Source organism: Pelodiscus sinensis, unplaced genomic scaffold, assembly GCF_049634645.1.
Source record: "Pelodiscus sinensis isolate JC-2024 unplaced genomic scaffold, ASM4963464v1 ctg78, whole genome shotgun sequence".
In the NCBI taxonomy this organism is placed as follows: Eukaryota; Metazoa; Chordata; order Testudines; family Trionychidae; genus Pelodiscus; species Pelodiscus sinensis.
Genome location: NW_027466023.1, coordinates 540,088 through 560,211, shown reverse-complemented (window position 1 = coordinate 560,211; position 20,124 = coordinate 540,088). Strand labels below are relative to the sequence as shown.

Sequence of the window (20,124 nt, the reverse complement as noted above, 5' to 3'; positions counted from 1 at the left end):
TGTGGCATGACAGTGGCTCCAGGCCCCCTGGCCGTGAGTGTCACTGCCCCGCCCCCCCTTGCCGAGCGCCCCAGCAGGAGGTGAAGAGTGGTGGGGTGGTGACGTACACGCCCGGGGGCGGGGCCTGGATGAGTGTGCATCCCCGATGAAACCGGGGAGAGTAGAGAGAGAGTGAGAAGCAGGAGGAGAAGAGAAAGGGAGAGTGAGAGGGAGGAGGGGGAGGAGAGAGAGACAGAGAGGGGCAGAAGGTGGAGGAGAGCTGAGAGAGAGAGGGGGAGGCAGGAGGAGGAGAGCGAGAGCGACTGCCGGTGGCTCAGGAGAAAAGATGGGCGTGGAGGAGAGACCTGAAAATTCCGTCTTATGACGGGCTAATTGGCTAGTAACGTAAGAACGGCCAGACTGGGTCAGACCAAAGATCCATCTAGCCCAGTGTCCTGTGAGCTGACAGTGGGCAATGCCAGATGCCCCAGAGGGAGAGAACACAACAGGTAATCATCTTGTGATCCCTCTCCTGTCATCCATTTCCAGACAGAGGCTAGGGCACCATTCCTATGCATCCTGGCTAATAGCCATTGATGGACCTAACCTCCATGCATTTATCTAACTCTTTTTTGAGTCCTGTTAAAGTCCTGACCTTCAGAGCATCCTCTGGCAATGAGTTCCACAGGTTGTGTGCTGAGTGAAGAAAAACTTCCTTTTGTTTGTTTTAAACATGCTGCCTATTAATTTTATTTGGCAACCCCTAGTTCTTGTGTTCCATATGGTTCCCATAACATATGGTCCCTGCCTAGAGCGGGGGGATGTGACCTAGGAGCCAGAGCCCTAACTCATGTCCACTGACACCCCTTAGATGGGAACCATGGTGAATTCCTGCTGGCCTGAGATGGATCCAGGCTGGTGCCCTGCAGCTGAGTGTCTGCAGCTTATGAGCAAAGCCCAAGGCAGCCTGGCCCCAGAGCTGCTGGCATTGCCCCTGGGGCAGCTGTTTTGGGGAACTTTGTCCTCTTTCCACACACAGTGGCGCTGCAGTTTTAGGCTTATTTTAGGTGCTCGCGAGGCACTGATTCCTATACCCTTCTGTGCACTGTCCTAGCTGAAGATTTCACCACAGGGTCTGTCCTAATTTTTAAGAGATACTAAAACATTTAATTTCTGGAAGGCAATTTAACCCTTAATTATCACAGCACACTACTGTGAAAGCCAACTCATACAGGAGAAGTCCAGTTCTGCAGGCCTTGCGCGTCTGGCTTTCCTATTGCAATATGGACAAAAGGGATAGGATAGGAAAAGATACAGCTTGGCAGGCCACAGTCAGAAAAGTGAGTATTAGCACAAGCTCCCATTCCCTTTGTAGGACCCCTTGCGGCAGCACGTACTCCCCCAGGCAGCGGTGCTAACTTGTAGCCTTAGGTAGGTATTGCAGCCCCACGAGTCATCTGCAGGGCCTTCATCCACAGTCGTACGATTTACAGTGCAGACCTTTTCCCCTGCCATCTAGGTCCCCTGAGATTCACAACACACACTGTTGAGTGGCAGTCCACAGTGTCTCCATTCCAAACACCAGGGTTGTGTCTAGACTGGCAAGTTTTTCCGCAAAAGCAGCTGCTTTTGCGGAAAAATTTGCCAGCTGTCTACGCTGGCCGCTTGAATTTCTACAAGAACACTGACGATCTCATGTAAGAAATCAGTGCTTCTTGCGGAAATACTACGCTGCTCCCATTCGGGCAAAATCCTTGTGTGCAAAGCTTTTGTGCAAAAGGGCCAGTGCAGACAGCTCAGATTTGTTTTGAGCAAAAAAGCGTCTAGATTGGTATGGACGCTTTTCCGCAAAAAGTGCTTTTGTGGGAAAGCGTCCTTGCCAATCTAGATGCTCTTTTACGCAAATGCTTTTCACGGAAAACTTTTCCATTAAAAGCATTTGTGGAAAATCCTGCCAGTGTAGATGTAGCCCAGGAGCAGAGCCAGCTGTGGTGGTTACAGGCAGCAAAGCCTGGGGCACGATGCCCATTCAGGTTCTTGGGGTGTGAGGTGGGAAATGAACCTGTGAGCTCCGACTGGAGCTAAGTAGCAGTGTCTGGAATCGCACTCTGTGGCAGGTGTTCATGTACATTCCATTAGCACCTAATTGGCTTTTGACCGACAGTGGCCTGTGGCTGCTGATGGGATGTGGAGTCTAGTCCCGGTTTAGCAGGAAGGGCTCTTGTGCGGAGGGGCCCAACTGGGTATTTCTGCAGGGGCCACTGACATCAGTGTTGCGCTGAGGTGGGGAGAGACTCGCTCCCTAGACTTGTGATGTGGCCACAGGAAACGTGGTATGGTCCCAGAGTGGGGTGGGCTGATGCAATGCTCATCGCCTCTTGGCAGTGCAGGTGGCCTGGCTGTCATGTGGGGACAGGTGAAGTGAGAGAAGGATTAGAGATTGAACAGAAGTGGCCAAAATTAGCTCAATGGCAGGGTAACAAGCTTTGGGGTTGGAGGGTGGGGTAATTGTGGTTTACCTTGACTTTAGTAAGGCTTTTCATACATTCTCACATGACTTCATTAATAAACTAGAAATACAACCTAGCTGGAGTTGCTAAGAGTTGGGCGTGTAACTGGTTGGATAACTGTCCAGTGGTTTACAGTCATGCTGCAAGGGCACAACACGTGGGGTTACACAGGGATCAGTGTTAGGACCAGTTCTGTTCAATATCTTCATCAGAGAGTTAGATAGTGGCACAGGGTGTGCTTCTAGTTTGCAGATGATGCCAAGCTGGGAGGGGTTAGAATCAAAGAACGCTGGAACTGGAAGGGACCTCAAGAGGTCATCGAGTCCAGTCCCCTGCCCTCATGTCCGGACCAAGCTCTGTCTAGCTCATCCCTGACAGGTGTCTGTCTAACCTGCTCTTAAATACCTCCGGTGATGGAGATTCCGCAGTCTCCCTGGGCAATTTATCCCAGTGTTTAACCACCCTGACAGGAAGTTTTTCCTAATGTCCAACCTAAACCTCCTTCCGCCCCGCCATAAGATTGACAGAAGACAGCCTGAATGCATGTATGATGCTGGATTTGTCCAGTGATGATGTAAACTTAAATGTGTGAAAAGATGCAGCAGCAGAAGCCCCATTAAATAAAGTCTGTGAGGACAATGTTTTATTTATACTATTAATCATGTCAATTATCAATAATATTAATTAGTATATTTTCAGTCATGCAAATGAGCATTCTTATCCGGGTCTTTGTTGACCCTTGTTCTGAATTGTGATGTCATTTAGCTCTTTGGTTTGAAAAGATTGCCGACTCCTGGTCTAGATGAGGGCAGGGGACTGGACTTGACCTCTCCAGTCCTGTTGTTCTGTGACAACCAGACCTCTGGATGCAGGCGAGAAGCTCTTGGTCACACATACCTAGCAGTTGATGACCATAGACATGAAGACATTCAGCAGTTTACGTACCTAGGAGCATTACTTCCCAGTAACGCTTCGGGGGGGGGGGGGGCAAGTCACAGTGACGGAGTGGGAATACCAGTCCTGTTTGCATTTTCGGTTCCAAGGAGCCGTTGGGAAAGGTTTTGCTTAGCCGGATGGGACCGCTCTCAGGCCTAGCAGCCCCTGGGAAGGGAGGGAGAGAATTTCGGTTCCAAGGAGTCGTTGGGAAAGTTTGGCTTAGCCAGATGGGACCACTCTCAGGCCTAGCAGCCCCTGGGAAGGGAGGGAGAGAATTTCGGTTCCAAGGAGCCGTTGGGAAAGGTTTGACTTAGCAGGATGGGACCGCTCTCAGGCCTAGCAGCCCCTGGGAAGGGAGGGAGAGAATTTCGGTTCCAAGGAGCCATTGGGAAAGGTTTGGCTTAGCCAGATGGGACCGCTCTCAGGCCTAGCAGCCCCTGGGAAGGGAGGGAGAGAATTTCGGTTCCAAGGAGCCGTTGGGAAAGGTTTGACTTAGCAGGATGGGACCGCTCTCAGGCCTAGCAGCCCCTGGGAAGGGAGGGAGAGAATTTCGGTTCCAAGGAGCCGTTGGGAAAGGTTTGGCTTAGCCAGATGGGATCGCTCTCAGGCCTAGCAGCCCCTGGGAAGGGAGGGAGAGAATTTCGGTTCCAAGGAGCCGTTGGGAAAGGTTTGGCTTAGCTGGATGGGATCGCTCTCAGGCCTAGCAGCCCCTGGGAAGGGAGGGAGAGAATTTCGGTTCCAAGGAGCCGTTGGGAAAGGTTTGGCTTAGCCAGATGGGATCGCTCTCAGGCCTAGCAGCCCCTGGGAAGGGAGGGAGAGAATTTCGGTTCCAAGGAGCCGTTGGGAAAGGTTTGGCTTAGCTGGATGGGATCGCTCTCAGGCCTAGCAGCCCCTGGGAAGGGAGGGAGAGAATTTCGGTTCCAAGGAGCCGTTGGGAAAGGTTTGGCTTAGCCAGATGGGATCGCTCTCAGGCCTAGCAGCCCCTGGGAAGGGAGGGAGAGAATTTCTTTTCCAAGGAGCCGTTGGGAAAGGTTTGGCTTAGCCAGATGGGATCGCTCTGAGGCCTAGCAGCCCCTGGGAAGGGAGGGAGAGAATTTCGGTTCCAAGGAGCCGTTGGGAAAGTTTGGCTTAGCCGGATGGGATCGCTCTCAGGCCTAGCAGCCCCTGGGAAGGGAGGGAGAGAATTTCGGTTCCAAGGAGCCGTTGGGAAAGGTTTGGCTTAGCCAGATGGGACCGCTCTCAGGCGTAGCAGCCCCTGGGAAGGGAGGGAGAGAATTTCGGTTCCAAGGAGCCGTTGGGAAAGTTTGGCTTAGCCAGATGGGACCGCTCTCAGGCCTAGCAGCCCCTGGGAAGGGAGGGAGAGAATTTCGGTTCCAAGGAGCCGTTGGGAAAGGTTTGACTTAGCAGGATGGGACCGCTCTCAGGCCTAGCAGCCCCTGGGAAGGGAGGGAGAGAATTTCGGTTCCAAGGAGCCATTGGGAAAGGTTTGGCTTAGCCAGATGGGATCGCTCTCAGGCCTAGCAGCCCCTGGGAAGGGAGGGAGAGAATTTCGGTTCCAAGGAGCCGTTGGGAAAGGTTTGGCTTAGCTGGATGGGATCGCTCTCAGGCCTAGCAGCCCCTGGGAAGGGAGGGAGAGAATTTCGGTTCCAAGGAGCCGTTGGGAAAGGTTTGGCTTAGCCAGATGGGATCGCTCTCAGGCCTAGCAGCCCCTGGGAAGGGAGGGAGAGAATTTCGGTTCCAAGGAGCCGTTGGGAAAGGTTTGGCTTAGCCGGATGGGATCGCTCTCAGGCCTAGCAGCCCCTGGGAAGGGAGGGAGAGAATTTCGGTTCCAAGGAGCCGTTGGGAAAGGTTTGGCTTAGCCAGATGGGATCGCTCTCAGGCCTAGCAGCCCCTGGGAAGGGAGGGAGAGAATTTCTTTTCCAAGGAGCCGTTGGGAAAGGTTTGGCTTAGCCAGATGGGATCGCTCTCAGGCCTAGCAGCCCCTGGGAAGGGAGGGAGAGAATTTCGGTTCCAAGGAGCCATTGGGAAAGGTTTGGCTTAGCCAGATGGGATCGCTCTCAGGCCTAGCAGCCCCTGGGAAGGGAGGGAGAGAATTTCGGTTCCAAGGAGCCGTTGGGAAAGGTTTGGCTTAGCTGGATGGGATCGCTCTCAGGCCTAGCAGCCCCTGGGAAGGGAGGGAGAGAATTTCGGTTCCAAGGAGCCGTTGGGAAAGGTTTGGCTTAGCCAGATGGGATCGCTCTCAGGCCTAGCAGCCCCTGGGAAGGGAGGGAGAGAATTTCTTTTCCAAGGAGCCGTTGGGAAAGGTTTGGCTTAGCCAGATGGGATCGCTCTGAGGCCTAGCAGCCCCTGGGAAGGGAGGGAGAGAATTTCGGTTCCAAGGAGCCGTTGGGAAAGTTTGGCTTAGCCGGATGGGATCGCTCTCAGGCCTAGCAGCCCCTGGGAAGGGAGGGAGAGAATTTCGGTTCCAAGGAGCCGTTGGGAAAGGTTTGGCTTAGCCAGATGGGACCGCTCTCAGGCGTAGCAGCCCCTGGGAAGGGAGGGAGAGAATTTCGGTTCCAAGGAGCCGTTGGGAAAGTTTGGCTTAGCCAGATGGGACCGCTCTCAGGCCTAGCAGCCCCTGGGAAGGGAGGGAGAGAATTTCGGTTCCAAGGAGCCGTTGGGAAAGGTTTGACTTAGCAGGATGGGACCGCTCTCAGGCCTAGCAGCCCCTGGGAAGGGAGGGAGAGAATTTCGGTTCCAAGGAGCCATTGGGAAAGGTTTGGCTTAGCCAGATGGGATCGCTCTCAGGCCTAGCAGCCCCTGGGAAGGGAGGGAGAGAATTTCGGTTCCAAGGAGCCGTTGGGAAAGGTTTGGCTTAGCTGGATGGGATCGCTCTCAGGCCTAGCAGCCCCTGGGAAGGGAGGGAGAGAATTTCGGTTCCAAGGAGCCGTTGGGAAAGGTTTGGCTTAGCCAGATGGGATCGCTCTCAGGCCTAGCAGCCCCTGGGAAGGGAGGGAGAGAATTTCGGTTCCAAGGAGCCGTTGGGAAAGGTTTGGCTTAGCCGGATGGGATCGCTCTCAGGCCTAGCAGCCCCTGGGAAGGGAGGGAGAGAATTTCGGTTCCAAGGAGCCGTTGGGAAAGGTTTGGCTTAGCCAGATGGGATCGCTCTCAGGCCTAGCAGCCCCTGGGAAGGGAGGGAGAGAATTTCTTTTCCAAGGAGCCGTTGGGAAAGGTTTGGCTTAGCCAGATGGGATCGCTCTCAGGCCTAGCAGCCCCTGGGAAGGGAGGGAGAGAATTTCGGTTCCAAGGAGCCATTGGGAAAGGTTTGGCTTAGCTGGATGGGACCGCTCTCAGGCCTAGCAGCCCCTGGGAAGGGAGGGAGAGAATTTCGGTTCCAAGGAGCCGTTGGGAAAGGTTTGGCTTAGCCAGATGGGATCGCTCTGAGGCCTAGCAGCCCCTGGGAAGGGAGGGAGAGAATTTCGGTTCCAAGGAGCCATTGGGAAAGTTTGGCTTAGCCGGATGGGACCGCTCTCAGGCCTAGCAGCCCCTGGGAAGGGAGGGAGAGAATTTCGGTTCCAAGGAGCCGTTGGGAAAGTTTGGCTTAGCCGGATGGGACCGCTCTCAGGCGTAGCAGCCCCTGGGAAGGGAGGGAGAGAATTTCGGTTCCAAGGAGCCGTTGGGAAAGTTTGGCTTAGCCAGATGGGACCGCTCTCAGGCGTAGCAGCCCCTGGGAAGAGAGGGAGAGAATTTCGGTTCCAAGGAGCCGTTGGGAAAGTTTGGCTTAGCCGGATGGGACCGCTCTCAGGCCTAGCAGCCCCTGGGAAGGGAGGGAGAGAATTTCGGTTCCAAGGAGCCGTTGGGAAAGGTTTTGCTTAGCCGGATGGGACCGCTCTCAGGCGTAGCAGCCCCTGGGAAGGGAGGGAGAGAATTTCGGTTCCAAGGAGCCGTTGGGAAAGTTTGGCTTAGCCGGATGGGACCGCTCTCAGGCCTAGCAGCCCCTGGGAAGGGAGGGAGAGAATTTCGGTTCCAAGGAGCCGTTGGGAAAGTTTGGCTTAGCCGGATGGGACCGCTCTCAGGCCTAGCAGCCCCTGGGAAGGGAGGGAGAGAATTTCGGTTCCAAGGAGCCGTTGGGAAAGGTTTGGCTTAGCCAGATGGGACCGCTCTCAGGCGTAGCAGCCCCTGGGAAGAGAGGGAGAGAATTTCGGTTCCAAGGAGCCGTTGGGAAAGTTTGGCTTAGCCGGATGGGATCGCTCTCAGGCGTAGCAGCCCCTGGGAAGGGAGGGAGAGAATTTCGGTTCCAAGGAGCCGTTGGGAAAGTTTGGCTTAGCCAGATGGGACCGCTCTCAGGCGTAGCAGCCCCTGGGAAGAGAGGGAGAGAATTTCGGTTCCAAGGAGCCGTTGGGAAAGTTTGGCTTAGCCGGATGGGACCGCTCTCAGGCCTAGCAGCCCCTGGGAAGGGAGGGAGAGAATTTCAGTTCCAAGGAGCCGTTGGGAAAGTTTGGCTTAGCCGGATGGGACCGCTCTCAGGCGTAGCAGCCCCTGGGAAGGGAGGGAGAGAATATGTAGCTGGATGGTGCTGATGAAGGTTTGGGCCAGTCAGGGAGAACAACGTGGGGAAGTTGGTTTGCTGGGGACTGCGGGGGGCCTTTGGAGAGCTGTGTGGTGAGGCGGTGAGACCCCACTGCTGCAGAGGGCAGGATGTGTGGTCATGCTGCTGGCTGACAGACCCGTCCTGGGCGATGTCTTGCCCAGCCACCCGGCGTGAGCCATGGCTGGAGGAGGAGGGATTGTGTTGGGCGCTCTTAGGTCTTGCTCAATGTGAGTTATCGTTAGTGGGGGAGACTGGAGCCGGCAGGGCCAGCGGTCTGTGAAGCTGAGGAGAAGCAGTGGGTGCAGGCCGTAGGCTCGAGTGGAGAGATGGAGACAGCTCCCAGAATGGCTGAGGCTGGGCGTCAGGATCTGGCGGAAGTCAGGGCCAGCTGCAGCGGAAGGAGGCGCTAGAGCCTCTAGCGGACTAGTGAGGGCCTAGGGCCAGCGTCTGAGCTGAGTGATCCCGGAGCCCCTGGTCTCTGTCAGGCTCTGCGGATGCCTTAGGCAGGGACCGGCTGGTACGGAATGGAGAGGGGGCCTGTGTTGGAGGGATGGGAGCTCAGATAGGGAGAGAAGGGTGGTGCTCCACTGAGCGAAGCCTCTTCTTCCCATGGGATACCACTGAACGAAACACCTCCCTCAGGGGCTCGGCTGGGCTCCTGCCCCTCAGCCTGGGCCGGGGACCAGGCGAATGGTTCATGGGCCCCTTGGCTCAGGCCTGAGCTGGAGGCTTGGCAGCCCCAGGGCCAGGGACTGTACTGGGCAGGGGGCTTGGCAGCCGCATGGCCAAGAGCCAATTGAGAGGCTGGGCCAGGCTGTGAACTCAGCAGTCCCGTGGCCAGGGGCTGGGTGAGAGGCTGGGCCAGGCCGGGAGCTCAGCAGCCCTGTGGACATGGGTGCAGGACTCCTGGGGCCGCTTAGCTCGGCAGCCCCGTGGCCGGGGGCTGGGTGAGAGGCGGGGCCGCGCTGGGAGCTCAGCAGCCCCGTGGCCGGGGGCTGGGTGAGAGGCTGGGCCGAGCTGGGAGCTCAGCAGCCCCGTGGCCGGGGGCTGGGTGAGAGGCTGGGCCGCGCTGGGAGCTCAGCAGCCCCGTGGCCGGGGGCTGGGTGAGAGGCTGGGCCAGGCTGGGAGCTCAGCAGCCCCGTGGCCGGGGGCTGGGTGAGAGGCGGGGCCGCGCTGGGAGCTCAGCAGCCCCGTGGCCAGGGGCTGGGTGAGAGGCTGGGCGAGGCCGGGAGCTCAGCAGCCCCGTGGCCGGGGGCTGGGTGAGAGGCTGGGCCAGGCCGGGAGCTCAGCAGCCCCGTGGCCGGGGGCTGGGTGAGAGGCTGGGCCAGGCCGGGAGCTCAGCAGCCCCGTGGCCGGGGGCTGGGTGAGAGGCTGGGCCGGGCTGGGAGCTCAGCAGCCCCGTGGCCGGGGGCTGGGTGAGAGGCTGGGCCGGGCTGGGAGCTCAGCAGTCCCGTGGCCGGGGGCTGGGTGAGTGGCTGGGCCAGGCCGGGAGCTCAGCAGCCCCGTGGCCAGGGGCTGGGTGAGAGGCTGGGCCGGGCCGGGAGCTCAGCAGCCCCGTGGCCGGGGGCTGGGTGAGAGGCTGGGCCGGGCCGGGAGCTCAGCAGCCCCGTGGCCGGGGGCTGGCTGAGAGGCTGGGCCGGGCCGGGAGCTCAGCAGCCCCGTGGCCGGGGGCTGGGTGAGAGGCTGGGCCGGGCCGGGAGCTCAGCAGCCCCGTGGCCGGGGGCTGGCTGAGAGGCTGGGCCGGGAGCTCAGCAGCCCCGTGGCCGGGGGCTGGGTGAGAGGCTGGGCCAGGCCGGGAGCTCAGCAGCCCTGTGGACATGGGTGCAGGACTCCTGGGGCCGCTTAGCTCGGCAGCCCCGTGGCCGGGGGCTGGGTGAGAGGCGGGGCCGCGCTGGGAGCTCAGCAGCCCCGTGGCCGGGGGCTGGGTGAGAGGCTGGGCCGAGCTGGGAGCTCAGCAGCCCCGTGGCCAGGGGCTGGGTGAGAGGCTGGGCCAGGCCGGGAGCTCAGCAGCCCCGTGGCCGGGGGCTGGGTGAGAGGCTGGGCCAGGCCGGGAGCTCAGCAGTCCCGTGGCCGGGGGCTGGGTGAGAGGCTGGGCCAGGCTGGGAGCTCAGCAGCCCCGTGGCCGGGGGCTGGGTGAGAGGCTGGGCCAGGCCGGGAGCTCAGCAGTCCCGTGGCCGGGGGCTGGGTGAGAGGCTGGGCCAGGCTGGGAGCTCAGCAGCCCCGTGGCCGGGGGCTGGGTGAGAGGCTGGGCCAGGCTGGGAGCTCAGCAGCCCCGTGGCCGGGGGCTGGGTGAGAGGCTGGGCCAGGCCGGGAGCTCAGCAGCCCCGTGGCCGGGGGCTGGGTGAGAGGCTGGGCTGGGCCAGGAACTAGGTGCTCTGTGGACATGGGTGCAGGACTCCTGAGGCCTCTCCAGCATTTCTTGGCTCCTCTCACCCCCAGGGCAGCGCTGCTGACGGGTCGGTACCAGACGCGCTCTGGGGTTTACCCCGGCGTGTTCTACCCCGGCTCCCGGGGTGGCCTCCCGCTGGCTGAGGTCACCGTCGCCGAGGTGCTGAAGGCTCAGGGCTACGCCACGGCCATGGTCGGCAAATGGCATCTGGGCCTGGGGGCCAACAGCTCCTTCCTGCCCATCCACCAGGGCTTTGACCACTTCCTGGGGGTGCCCTACTCTCATGACCAGGTGGGCCTGGGGCACAGGGCTGGGAGCGCCGCGGGGGCCAGTACAGGGCCTTGGGGAGATGAGACTGCGCTGGGTCGGGGGGCTGACTAGGCTTGCCAGGTGCTTTCACCAAAACTTCCGAACATGGCAAAAGTTGAGCGCCCCCCCCCCCCTGGTGTGGCGGAGTGGTGTCCTGGCCCCTACGGGGGTTGGGTTGTGGGGCGCTGTGGGGCAGAGTGGGGTCCTGGCCCCTATGGGGGTTGGGTTGTGGGGTGCTGTGGGGCAGAGTGGGGTCCTGGCCCCTACGGGGGTTGGGTTGTGGAGCGCTGTGGGGCGGAGTGGGGTCCTGGCCCCTACGGGGGTTGGGTTGTGGGGCGCTGTGGGGCAGAGTGGGGTCCTGGCCCCTACGGGGGTTGGGTTGTGGTGCGCTGTGGGGCAGAGTGGGGTCCAGGCCCCTATGGGGGTTGGGTTGTGGGGCGCTGTGGGGCAGAGTGGGGTCCTGGCCCCTACGGGGGTTGGGTTGTGGTGCGCTGTGGGGCAGAGTGGGGTCCAGGCCCCTGGGGGAGGCTTGGGTTGTGGGGTGCTGTGGGGCAGGCTGGGGTCCTGGCTCCAGCGTGGCGTGGGGGTGCACACTGGTCAGTGGGTGGGAGAGGTGCCCACTCCGTGCGTTGCTGGTGCTGGAGGGAAGGAACCTGCGTCTTGGGGGGCGGGGGTTGGGGGCTCAGTGGGGGACCTCTATCCTGCTGGCCCCAGATGGGGATACAGAGCAGCACGTTCTCTCCTCTCGTTCCAGGGTCCCTGCCAGAACCTCACCTGCTTCCCCCCTGACACCCGGTGCTTTGGGACGTGCGACCAGGGCCAGGTGCCCGTCCCACTGCTCTGGAACCAGAGCATCCTGCAGCAGCCGCTCGCCTTCCCCAAGCTGGTGCCGCGCTACAACCAGTTCTCCCGCTACTTCATCGCTGAATGTGCCCGCCAGGGCCGCCCCTTCCTGCTCTACTACGCCTCCCACGTAGGTGCTGGGGTGGGCTGCTGGGGGGCATATGGGCACCTGAGGCTGGTCAGGACACAGGGGAGGTGGGGGCACCTGGATGTTCCGGGGAGGGGCCGTGGGGAGTTGGGGGGGTGGGTAGGCTGAGAGGTAATGGGGGAGCGTGGCGAGGGGGCACCTGTACCCCCCTCCTGCGGCGCAGGGCACTGGCTATGAAGGTTGGTCCAGGGAGGGAGGAGTCAGCCTCCAACAGCTTCCCCCAGCCTGGCGGCCCCCCAGCACTGCCAGCGGCTGAGCCCCGCCCTGCACCATGCTTGGGGATCCCTTTCACTGGCTGCTCTTTGCCCAGCACACCCACTACCCCCAGTTTGGGAGCCAGGAGTTCGCCGGCCAGTCGCAGCGGGGGCCCTTTGGCGATGCCCTGCTGGAGTTCGATGGGTCCGTGGGGTTCTTGCTCCAGACGCTGCAGGAGCATGGCCTGGAGGGGAACACGCTGGTCTTCTTCACTGCAGACAACGGGTGAGTGTGGGGGAGCTGGGGCGCACCCCACCAGTCCTGCATGGGATGGGAGGCTGTGGGGCTGAGCATGGGGATGGGGGGGGGGGGGGGGAAGACTCCTCCGGTCCCAGGGCAGTGAGGCTGCAGAGTGGAGAGGAGTACAGGTAGACTCAGGGGGTGGGGGGTGGGGGATTTGGGAGTGCCCGGGGTTTGGGCCAGGGTCTAGGGATCCGCGGGTGCTCAGAGAAGAGGGTGACAGGGACCCTCAGGATAAGGGACGTTTGGAATGACCTGCAGGTTGTGGAGCTGATCTGCTTTCAAGCTGCTGGGCTGCCCACAGCTCCCCCCATCCCTCTCCCCTGCCCACAGCTCCCCCCATCCCTCTCCCCTGCCCACAGCTCCCTGTGCTCCCGGGGCAGTACTGTGGGGGAGCCTCCCCCCTCCCCCTTCTCAGGCCCTCCCCAAGTGAGGGGTTTAGGGCAGAGACATCCCCATCCCTGCAGACTCCCTCTGGACGCCTGCACCCCGTGGCCTTCCCTGTGGATGCCTCTGCCCATTGTGGGGCATGATTAACCTGTGTGACTGCTGATGGGTGCTCTCCCCTCCCCCGCAGCCCTGAGACCATGCGGATGGCCCGGGGGGGCAGCTCCGGCCTCCTGAAATGCGGGAAGGGCACGACGTACGAGGGCGGCATGCGGGAGCCTGCAGTGGCCTACTGGCCAGGCCGGATCTCCCCGGGTAAGCCCTGCGCAACAGGGCCTGGGCCCGCCTCTGCCCGGTAGCCCCTTGGTTTCGGTGTGGCCTGGGCGCAGCCTGCACAGAACAGGCTGAAACGACAGCCCTGGGGGCCCGGCCCTGCCTGTGCCCCTGCGCGGTGTGCAGGAGGGGGGCCGGGAGAGCGCGGGGCTGGCGGAGCAGGTGACCCAAGGCCTCACCCCTGTGAGGGGAACATGGGGCCCACATGCTTATGGCTGGGTGGTGTCTGCAGGCCCGGCGCCTGGTCTGTCTGGCCCAGCCGTGGCTCGACTCTAGGCAGACAATGCTGTCGCCCCAGGGTGGTGCCTGGGGGCACTGGGTGAGGGATGACACCTGCTCTGGGGCAGGAGGGGACCCAGGTGTTGGGCAGTGGGGAGGAGAGTGCTGGGGGAGACAGGGGACTGATGGTGCCTCTCTCCCTGTGTCTGGCTGGGAGCCAGGCGTGACCCATGAGCTGGCCAGCACCCTGGACATCCTGCCAACCCTGGCTACGGTGGCTGGCGCGCCACTCCCCAGCGTCACGTTGGATGGCTACGACCTGAGCCCGGTGCTGTTTGGCAGGGGGAAGGTGAGAGCCCTGGGGGGCGGGCACCAGTCTGACAGGCTGCCCTTGCGGCGGGAGCTCTGCTGGCTGCCGGGGGGCTCACTGCAGTGGCAAACGCGGGCCCTGGTCTGCCTGCGCAGGCTCCTGGGACAGTCGAAGTGCTGGGGAGACGTCCTGTCTCGGGCGAGAGCCGGGCTCTGAGACCCTGTCCTGTCGCCTTCCCCTGCGTGGGCGTTAGCCTGGTGACTGCCCTGTCCAGGGCTCAGTGCCGTCCTATCCGCCCCTTCCCTGCCCACAGGCGCTGCCCGGCGCCTGGTCCAGCCGTGGCTCAGTGCCGTCCTATCCCCCCCTTCCCTGCCCACAGGCGCTGCCCGGCGCCTGGTCCAGCCGTGGCTCAGTGCCGTCCTATCCCCCCCTTCCCTGCCCACAGGCGCTGCCCGGCGCCTGGTCCAGCCGTGGCTCAGTGCCGTCCTATCCCCCCCTTCCCTGCCCACAGGCGCTGCCCGGCGCCAGGTCCAGCCGTGGCTCAGTGCCGTCCTATCCCCCCCTTCCCTGCCCACAGGCGCTGCCCGGCGCCTGGTCCAGCCGTGGCTCAGTGCCGTCCTATCCCCCCCTTCCCTGCCCACAGGCGCTGCCCGGCGCCTGGTCCAGCCGTGGCTCAGTGCCGTCCTATCCCCCCCTTCCCTGCCCACAGGCGCTGCCCGGCGCCAGGTCCAGCCGTGTCTCAGTGCCGTCCTATCCCCCCCTTCCCTGCCCACAGGCGCTGCCCGGCGCCTGGTCCAGCCGTGGCTCAGTGCCGTCCTATCCCCCCCTTCCCTGCCCACAGGCGCTGCCCGGCGCCTGGTCCAGCCGTGGCTCAGTGCCGTCCTATCCCCCCCTTCCCTGCCCACAGGCGCTGCCCGGCGCCTGGTCCAGCCGTGGCTCAGTGCCGTCCTATCCCCCCCTTCCCTGCCCACAGGCGCTGCCCGGCGCCTGGTCCAGCCGTGGCTCAGTGCCGTCCTATCCCCCCCTTCCCTGCCCACAGGCGCTGCCCGGCGCCTGGTCCAGCCGTGGCTCAGTGCCGTCCTATCCCCCCCTTCCCTGCCCACAGGCGCTGCCCGGCGCCTGGTCCAGCCGTGGCTCAGTGCCGTCCTATCCCCCCCTTCCCTGCCCACAGGCGCTGCCCGGCGCCTGGTCCAGCCGTGGCTCAGTGCCGTCCTTTCCCCCCCTTCCCTGCCCACAGGCGCTGCCCGGCGCCTGGTCCAGCCGTGGCTCAGTGCCGTCCTATCCCCCCCTTCCCTGCCCACAGGCGCTGCCCGGCGCCTGGTCCAGCCGTGGCTCAGTGCCGTCCTATCCCCCCCTTCCCTGCCCACAGGCGCTGCCCGGCGCCTGGTCCAGCCGTGGCTCAGTGCCGTCCTATCCCCCCTTCCCTGCCCACAGGCGCTGCCCGGCGCCTGGTCCAGCCGTGGCTCAGTGCCGTCCTATCCCCCCCTTCCCTGCCCACAGGCGCTGCCCGGCGCCTGGTCCAGCCGTGGCTCAGTGCCGTCCTATCCCCCCCTTCCCTGCCCACAGGCGCTGCCCGGCGCCTGGTCCAGCCGTGGCTCAGTGCCGTCCTATCCCCCCCTTCCCTGCCCACAGGCGCTGCCCGGCGCCTGGTCCAGCCGTGGCTCAGTGCCGTCCTTTCCCCCCCTTCCCTGCCCACAGGTGCTGCCCGGCGCCTGGTCCAGCCGTGGCTCAGTGCCGTCCTATCCCCCCCTTCCCTGCCCACAGGCGCTGCCCGGCGCTTGGTCCAGCCGTGGCTCAGTGCCGTCCTATCCCCCCCTTCCCTGCCCACAGGCGCTGCCCGGCGCCTGGTCCAGCCGTGGCTCAGTGCCGTCCTTTCCCCCCCTTCCCTGCCCACAGGCGCTGCCCGGCGCCTGGTCCAGCCGTGGCTCAGTGCCGTCCTATCCCCCCCTTCCCTGCCCACAGGCGCTGCCCGGCGCCAGGTCCAGCCGTGGCTCAGTGCCGTCCTTTCCCCCCCTTCCCTGCCCACAGGCGCTGCCCGGCGCCTGGTCCAGCCGTGGCTCAGTGCCGTCCTATCCCCCCCTTCCCTGCCCACAGGCGCTACCCGGCGCCTGGTCCAGCCGTGGCTCAGTGCCGTCCTATCCCCCCCTTCCCTGCCCACAGGCGCTGCCCGGCGCCTGGTCCAGCCGTGGCTCAGTGCCGTCCTATCCCCCCCTTCCCTGCCCACAGGCGCTGCCCGGCGCCTGGTCCAGCCGTGGCTCAGTGCCGTCCTTTCCCCCCCTTCCCTGCCCACAGGCGCTGCCCGGCGCCTGGTCCAGCCGTGGCTCAGTGCCGTCCTATCCCCCCCTTCCCTGCCCACAGGCGCTGCCCGGCGCCTGGTCCAGCCGTGGCTCAGTGCCGTCCTATCCCCCCCTTCCCTGCCCAAAGCCGCTGCCCGGCGCCAGGTCCAGCCGTGTCTCAGTGCCGTCCTATCCCCCCCTTCCCTGCCCACAGGCGCTGCCCGGCGCCTGGTCCAGCCGTGGCTCAGTGCCGTCCTATCCCCCCCTTCCCTGCCCACAGCCGCTGCCTGGCGCCTGGTCCAGCTGTGGCTCAGTGCCGTCCTATCCCCCCCCTTCCCTGCCCACAGGCGCTGCCCGGCGCCTGGTCCAGCCGTGGCTCAGTGCCGTCCTATCCCCCCCCTTCCCTGCCCACAGCCGCTGCCCGGCGCCAGGTCCAGCAGGGGCTCAGTGCCACCACCCCCCTTCCCTGCCCACAGGCGCTGCCCGGCGCCTGGTCCAGCCGTGGCTCAGTGCCGTCCTATCCCCCCCTTCCCTGCCCACAGCCGCTGCCCGGCGCCAGGTCCAGCCGTGGCTCAGTGCCACTCCCCCCTTCCCTGCCCACAGGCGCTGCCCGGCGCCTGGTCCAGCCGTGGCTCAGTGCCGTCCTATCCCCCCCTTCCCTGCCCACAGGCGCTGCCCGGCGCCAGGTCCAGCCGTGGCTCAGTGCCACCACCCCCCTTCCCTGCCCACAGGCGCTGCCCGGCGCCTGGTCCAGCCGTGGCTCAGTGCCACTCCCCCCTTCCCTGCCCACAGGCGCTGCCCGGCGCCTGGTCCAGCCGTGGCTCAGTGCCATCCTATCCCCCCCTTCCCTGCCCACAGCCGCTGCCCGGCGCCAGGTCCAGCCGTGGCTCAGTGCCACCACCCCCCTTCCCTGCCCACAGGCGCTGCCCGGCGCCTGGTCCAGCCGTGGCTCAGTGCCACTCCCCCCTTCCCTGCCCACAGGCGCTGCCCGGCACCTGGTCTGTCTGGCCCGGCCGTGGCTCAGTGCCACCCCCTCCCTCCCGCCCGGTGCCTGGTCTGTCTGGCCCGGCCGTGGCTTAGCCACTACCCTCCCTGCCCCCACGTACATCCCTTGGCCACTGCCCTGCATGACTCCACCTCTGCCTGCTCCTTGCAGAGCCCCCGGCAGCTGATGTTCTATTACCCGCCCAGCCCCAGCAAGCTGCTCGGTGTCTTTGCCGTTAGATACGGGAAGTACAAGGCCCATTTCTTCACTCAAGGTAACTGCCTCCACCTCCCCCCCCTTCCCCCCTGCTGTGGGACAGGCCCTCGCTCCTTGGGTTCAGGTTGCAGGCTCAGCCCAGCCCCAGGACCTAGGCGCAGGGAGGGTGGGTTTAGCTGCTGCTACGTTTGTCTCCCAGGCTCCTTGCACAGTGAGACGACCCCCGACCCGGACTGCCATGGGCTGAGGCCCCCGACGCCGCACACCCCCCCTGTGCTTATCGACCTGGAGGCTGATCCTGCGGAGAACTATGACCTGCTGCGTGGTGAGGCCGTGGGGCCGGAGGTGCTGCAGGTGCTCAAGGAGATCCAGCTGCAGAAGGCACTTTTTGACCAGCGCATGGAGTTTGGGGAAAGCCAGATAGGGAAGGGCAGCGACCCAGCCCTCCAGCCCTGCTGCATCCCCCGCTGCACCCCCAAGCCCTCCTGCTGCCAGTGCCCCTGAGCTCCCTGCTGCACTTCACCCTGTCTCCTCTCTCCGCTGCCTGGAACCCTCCTACGGTTACTGCTCCCTAAATGCCCTGCACCAGCCTCCCCAAACTTGCTGCATTTGGGGAGCGTCCCTGGCCAGACTCCCGCTCCCCAGGCCTGACGCTGAGGCTCCCTCCAGGCTGCTGCGTAGGGCGAGCTGCTAGAAGGGAGGGGCGCTGGTGCACTTGTTGGGGGGTGCCCAAGGAGTCTTTGGCCATTGCGCACACATGCTGGCTCTCCCCAGGGCCTGGCTGAGCACAGCGAATCCTTTGGCGTCCGCTCGGCGCTGGAACAGAACAAGGGCAGGGTGCCGGAACCTAGCACCCTGCTGCAGCTGGCAGGGCCTGGCAATACTAGCCTGCTCAGTGGGGCGTGGCTAGCTTTGGGCAGGCCCCGGCACAGCGGTGAGGGCAGAGGTGGAGTTAGGGTGCCAGACCGGGGCCGGTGGCTGTCCCTGAGCACACAGCTAGGGGCCTGATGGGTACTTGCCGTCAGGAAAGGAGCTGTGCATGGGGCCCCGGGCCCTGCACCCCCAGAGGGAACAGCGCCGCCGTGTTCTCTAGACCAGAGCGACTCCCAGCCAGTGGCACACAGGAATTCTCAAGCCTGTCGGTCTGCCCTCCTCAGCCCAGCAAGTCCCAGGCTCCCCTGCCTCATCCTGCAGCCCCCTTCTTCCAGCCTAACCTCCCATATTGCCCCCAGCAGTTCTTCCCCTGGCCTGTGCCTGCTACCTCTCCCCCCCCCGGGTCCCCTCTCCTGACCTCCACCCTTTGTTCCCCCTCTCCGCAGCCCGTTCTCCTCCCACTGGCCAGAACTGGCTGTGCTGCCTGAGCTGGGTCTCCGCTCAGGGCTCCATTCTCCAGGCTACTGGTCGGGCTCTCAAGTTCTGTGCTGGTTCCTGTAACAGCCAACTCCTTCGTCCCTCCCCTGCCCTCATTAAACCAGTAACACCGGGGCCGCTGAGTCCCACCTCCCTGCAAGCAGCCCCGTGGAAAACCCAGCAAATCCTCCATTTGGTCGCAGCCAGCCTACAGGTTAGCGTGCCTGTGCCACTGAGCTGGTGCCAGGACCCTGCTATGTTGCCAAGAACCCTGCCCAGCCATCCTTGCCACTGGCACCAGCCTTGGCCTTTCCGTCCGACCCCGTGGCAGTTTGCTGGGCTGGCAAGCGGTGTCCCTGCTTGTGGGGCTGGAGCAGAAACACCCTGGGCTCCAGCTGCCGCAGAGGAATGCTAGGTCCTGCCCCGGGAGATCTGGGAGCTCTTCTCTAGCGGCACGGGGAAGGAAGTCACCTCTCCATTGCCACACAGGCAGCTGGCCCTGGGCTAAGGGAGAGCAAAACACTGTGTCTATATACACACGAGCCCCCGCCTGTACGTTTCAAGGGAGGGATGCGGAAGTGCCTAGCGCGTAGTCGATGGAAATTCCATCAACTAGTCAATTAACTGAGATTTCACATAATTAGAGGGTGTGGGACTCTAAACTGGGGAACTGACTGAGAGTGACTTGGGCTTGTGATGGAGAATCCGCGGACCACTAGCTCACAGTTGTGATGCTGGGGCCAAAAGAGCTCGTGCCCCTGGAATGCACAATCAGGGCAATCTCTCGTGGCAGAGAGGTTATTTGCATATGCAAAGCGGATCACCTCTTTAGTTTAAAACAGAAGGTGAAGGAGGCAATTGATCCCAGTATATCAGTTTAGGGCAGCTACCCCAGGCCTTCCCCTGGCGGGGAGCATAGTCTCAACTATCCGAAGGATGGGACCCAGGGACACCCCCCCTCACTTACCATGGTGGTGGGAGCTGGAGGAGCCCAGCTCCACTGCACCCTGCCACCCTGTTCGCGGATCACTGCACTCCACTTCATCGCAGCAGCAGGAAGCAGAATGCCCCGTGAAGCAGAGCAAGGGCTGGAAGAAGGCAGTAGGATGGAGTGGTGCAGGTTGCCAGGCTGCTCTGCCAGGACCCAGCAAATCCCCCAGTTTGCATTGCTTGGGAGAGGCTTAGAAGGGGGTGAGGGAAGGGGCTTGTGGGGAGGGATGGCCCTGTACCCAGGAACCAAATAATGAATCCAGCAGAGGAAGGTCTGACATGGTTCTGGTAACACTGGCACTTTCAAAACCCAGGTTGGATGTTTTCCTAAAACCCATTGTGGTGAATGGGAGGGCGCTACCCTCTTCTGGGGTTAACCGAATTGCCTGTAAGCGTTAAACCAGAGACAGAGAGTCACTAGCATGTGTTGGCATGGAGCCAGGGGAGCTAATGAAAACGGTGTCGTTTTTTAATAGAAGCACTAATTTTTTAACGGACTCTCAGGGAAGTAATTCTGTGGTTTTTAAACCAGCTTTTATTCAGTTGCTCTGTTGTCTTTATTTTGTTAATTGCCTTTTTTTAAAGCTACGATCTGATTCCTGTGTCCTAAAGCCAGGAGGTTCTGTGTGCCCATGCCTGAGAGTGAGGCCAGCTATTAGGAAATTAGTCTGTTTCCAAGCTCTCTCCAGAGGGAGGGTCAAAGAGCTTGAGGGCACCGGTGCCAGAGTGTGCCAACCCGCGATGGGTCTATCAGGGTGAAGCAGAGCTATGTGGCTGAGAGCCCCACCCCACAGCCCTGCTGGTCCTGCTTCAACTCGAGGACAGGTATAAAGACTGGCAGAGCAGCGCAGTCAGCAAGGAGGTGCTGCCAGAGCTCTG

The 20,124-nt window shown here is 62.8% G+C and overlaps 1 protein-coding gene across 5 annotated transcripts in view; it reads left to right on the top strand.

Annotated features, from left to right (window-relative positions):
- Positions 1-19,790, top strand: part of ARSA (arylsulfatase A) — a 28,862-nt gene extending 9,072 nt beyond the window's left edge. For all 5 annotated transcript variants that reach the window (XM_075918351.1, XM_075918352.1, XM_075918349.1 and 2 more), the window contains 7 exons: positions 10,435-10,675; positions 11,448-11,666; positions 11,995-12,164; positions 12,757-12,881; positions 13,340-13,467; positions 16,861-16,963; positions 17,105-19,790. In XM_075918351.1, coding sequence (XP_075774466.1) covers positions 10,435-10,675; positions 11,448-11,666; positions 11,995-12,164; positions 12,757-12,881; positions 13,340-13,467; positions 16,861-16,963; positions 17,105-17,409 — 1,291 coding nt within the window. In that variant the 3' untranslated portion in view covers positions 17,410-19,790. The remainder of the gene's footprint in view (positions 1-10,434; positions 10,676-11,447; positions 11,667-11,994; positions 12,165-12,756; positions 12,882-13,339; positions 13,468-16,860; positions 16,964-17,104) is intronic.
- The last annotated feature ends 334 nt before the right edge of the window (positions 19,791-20,124 follow it).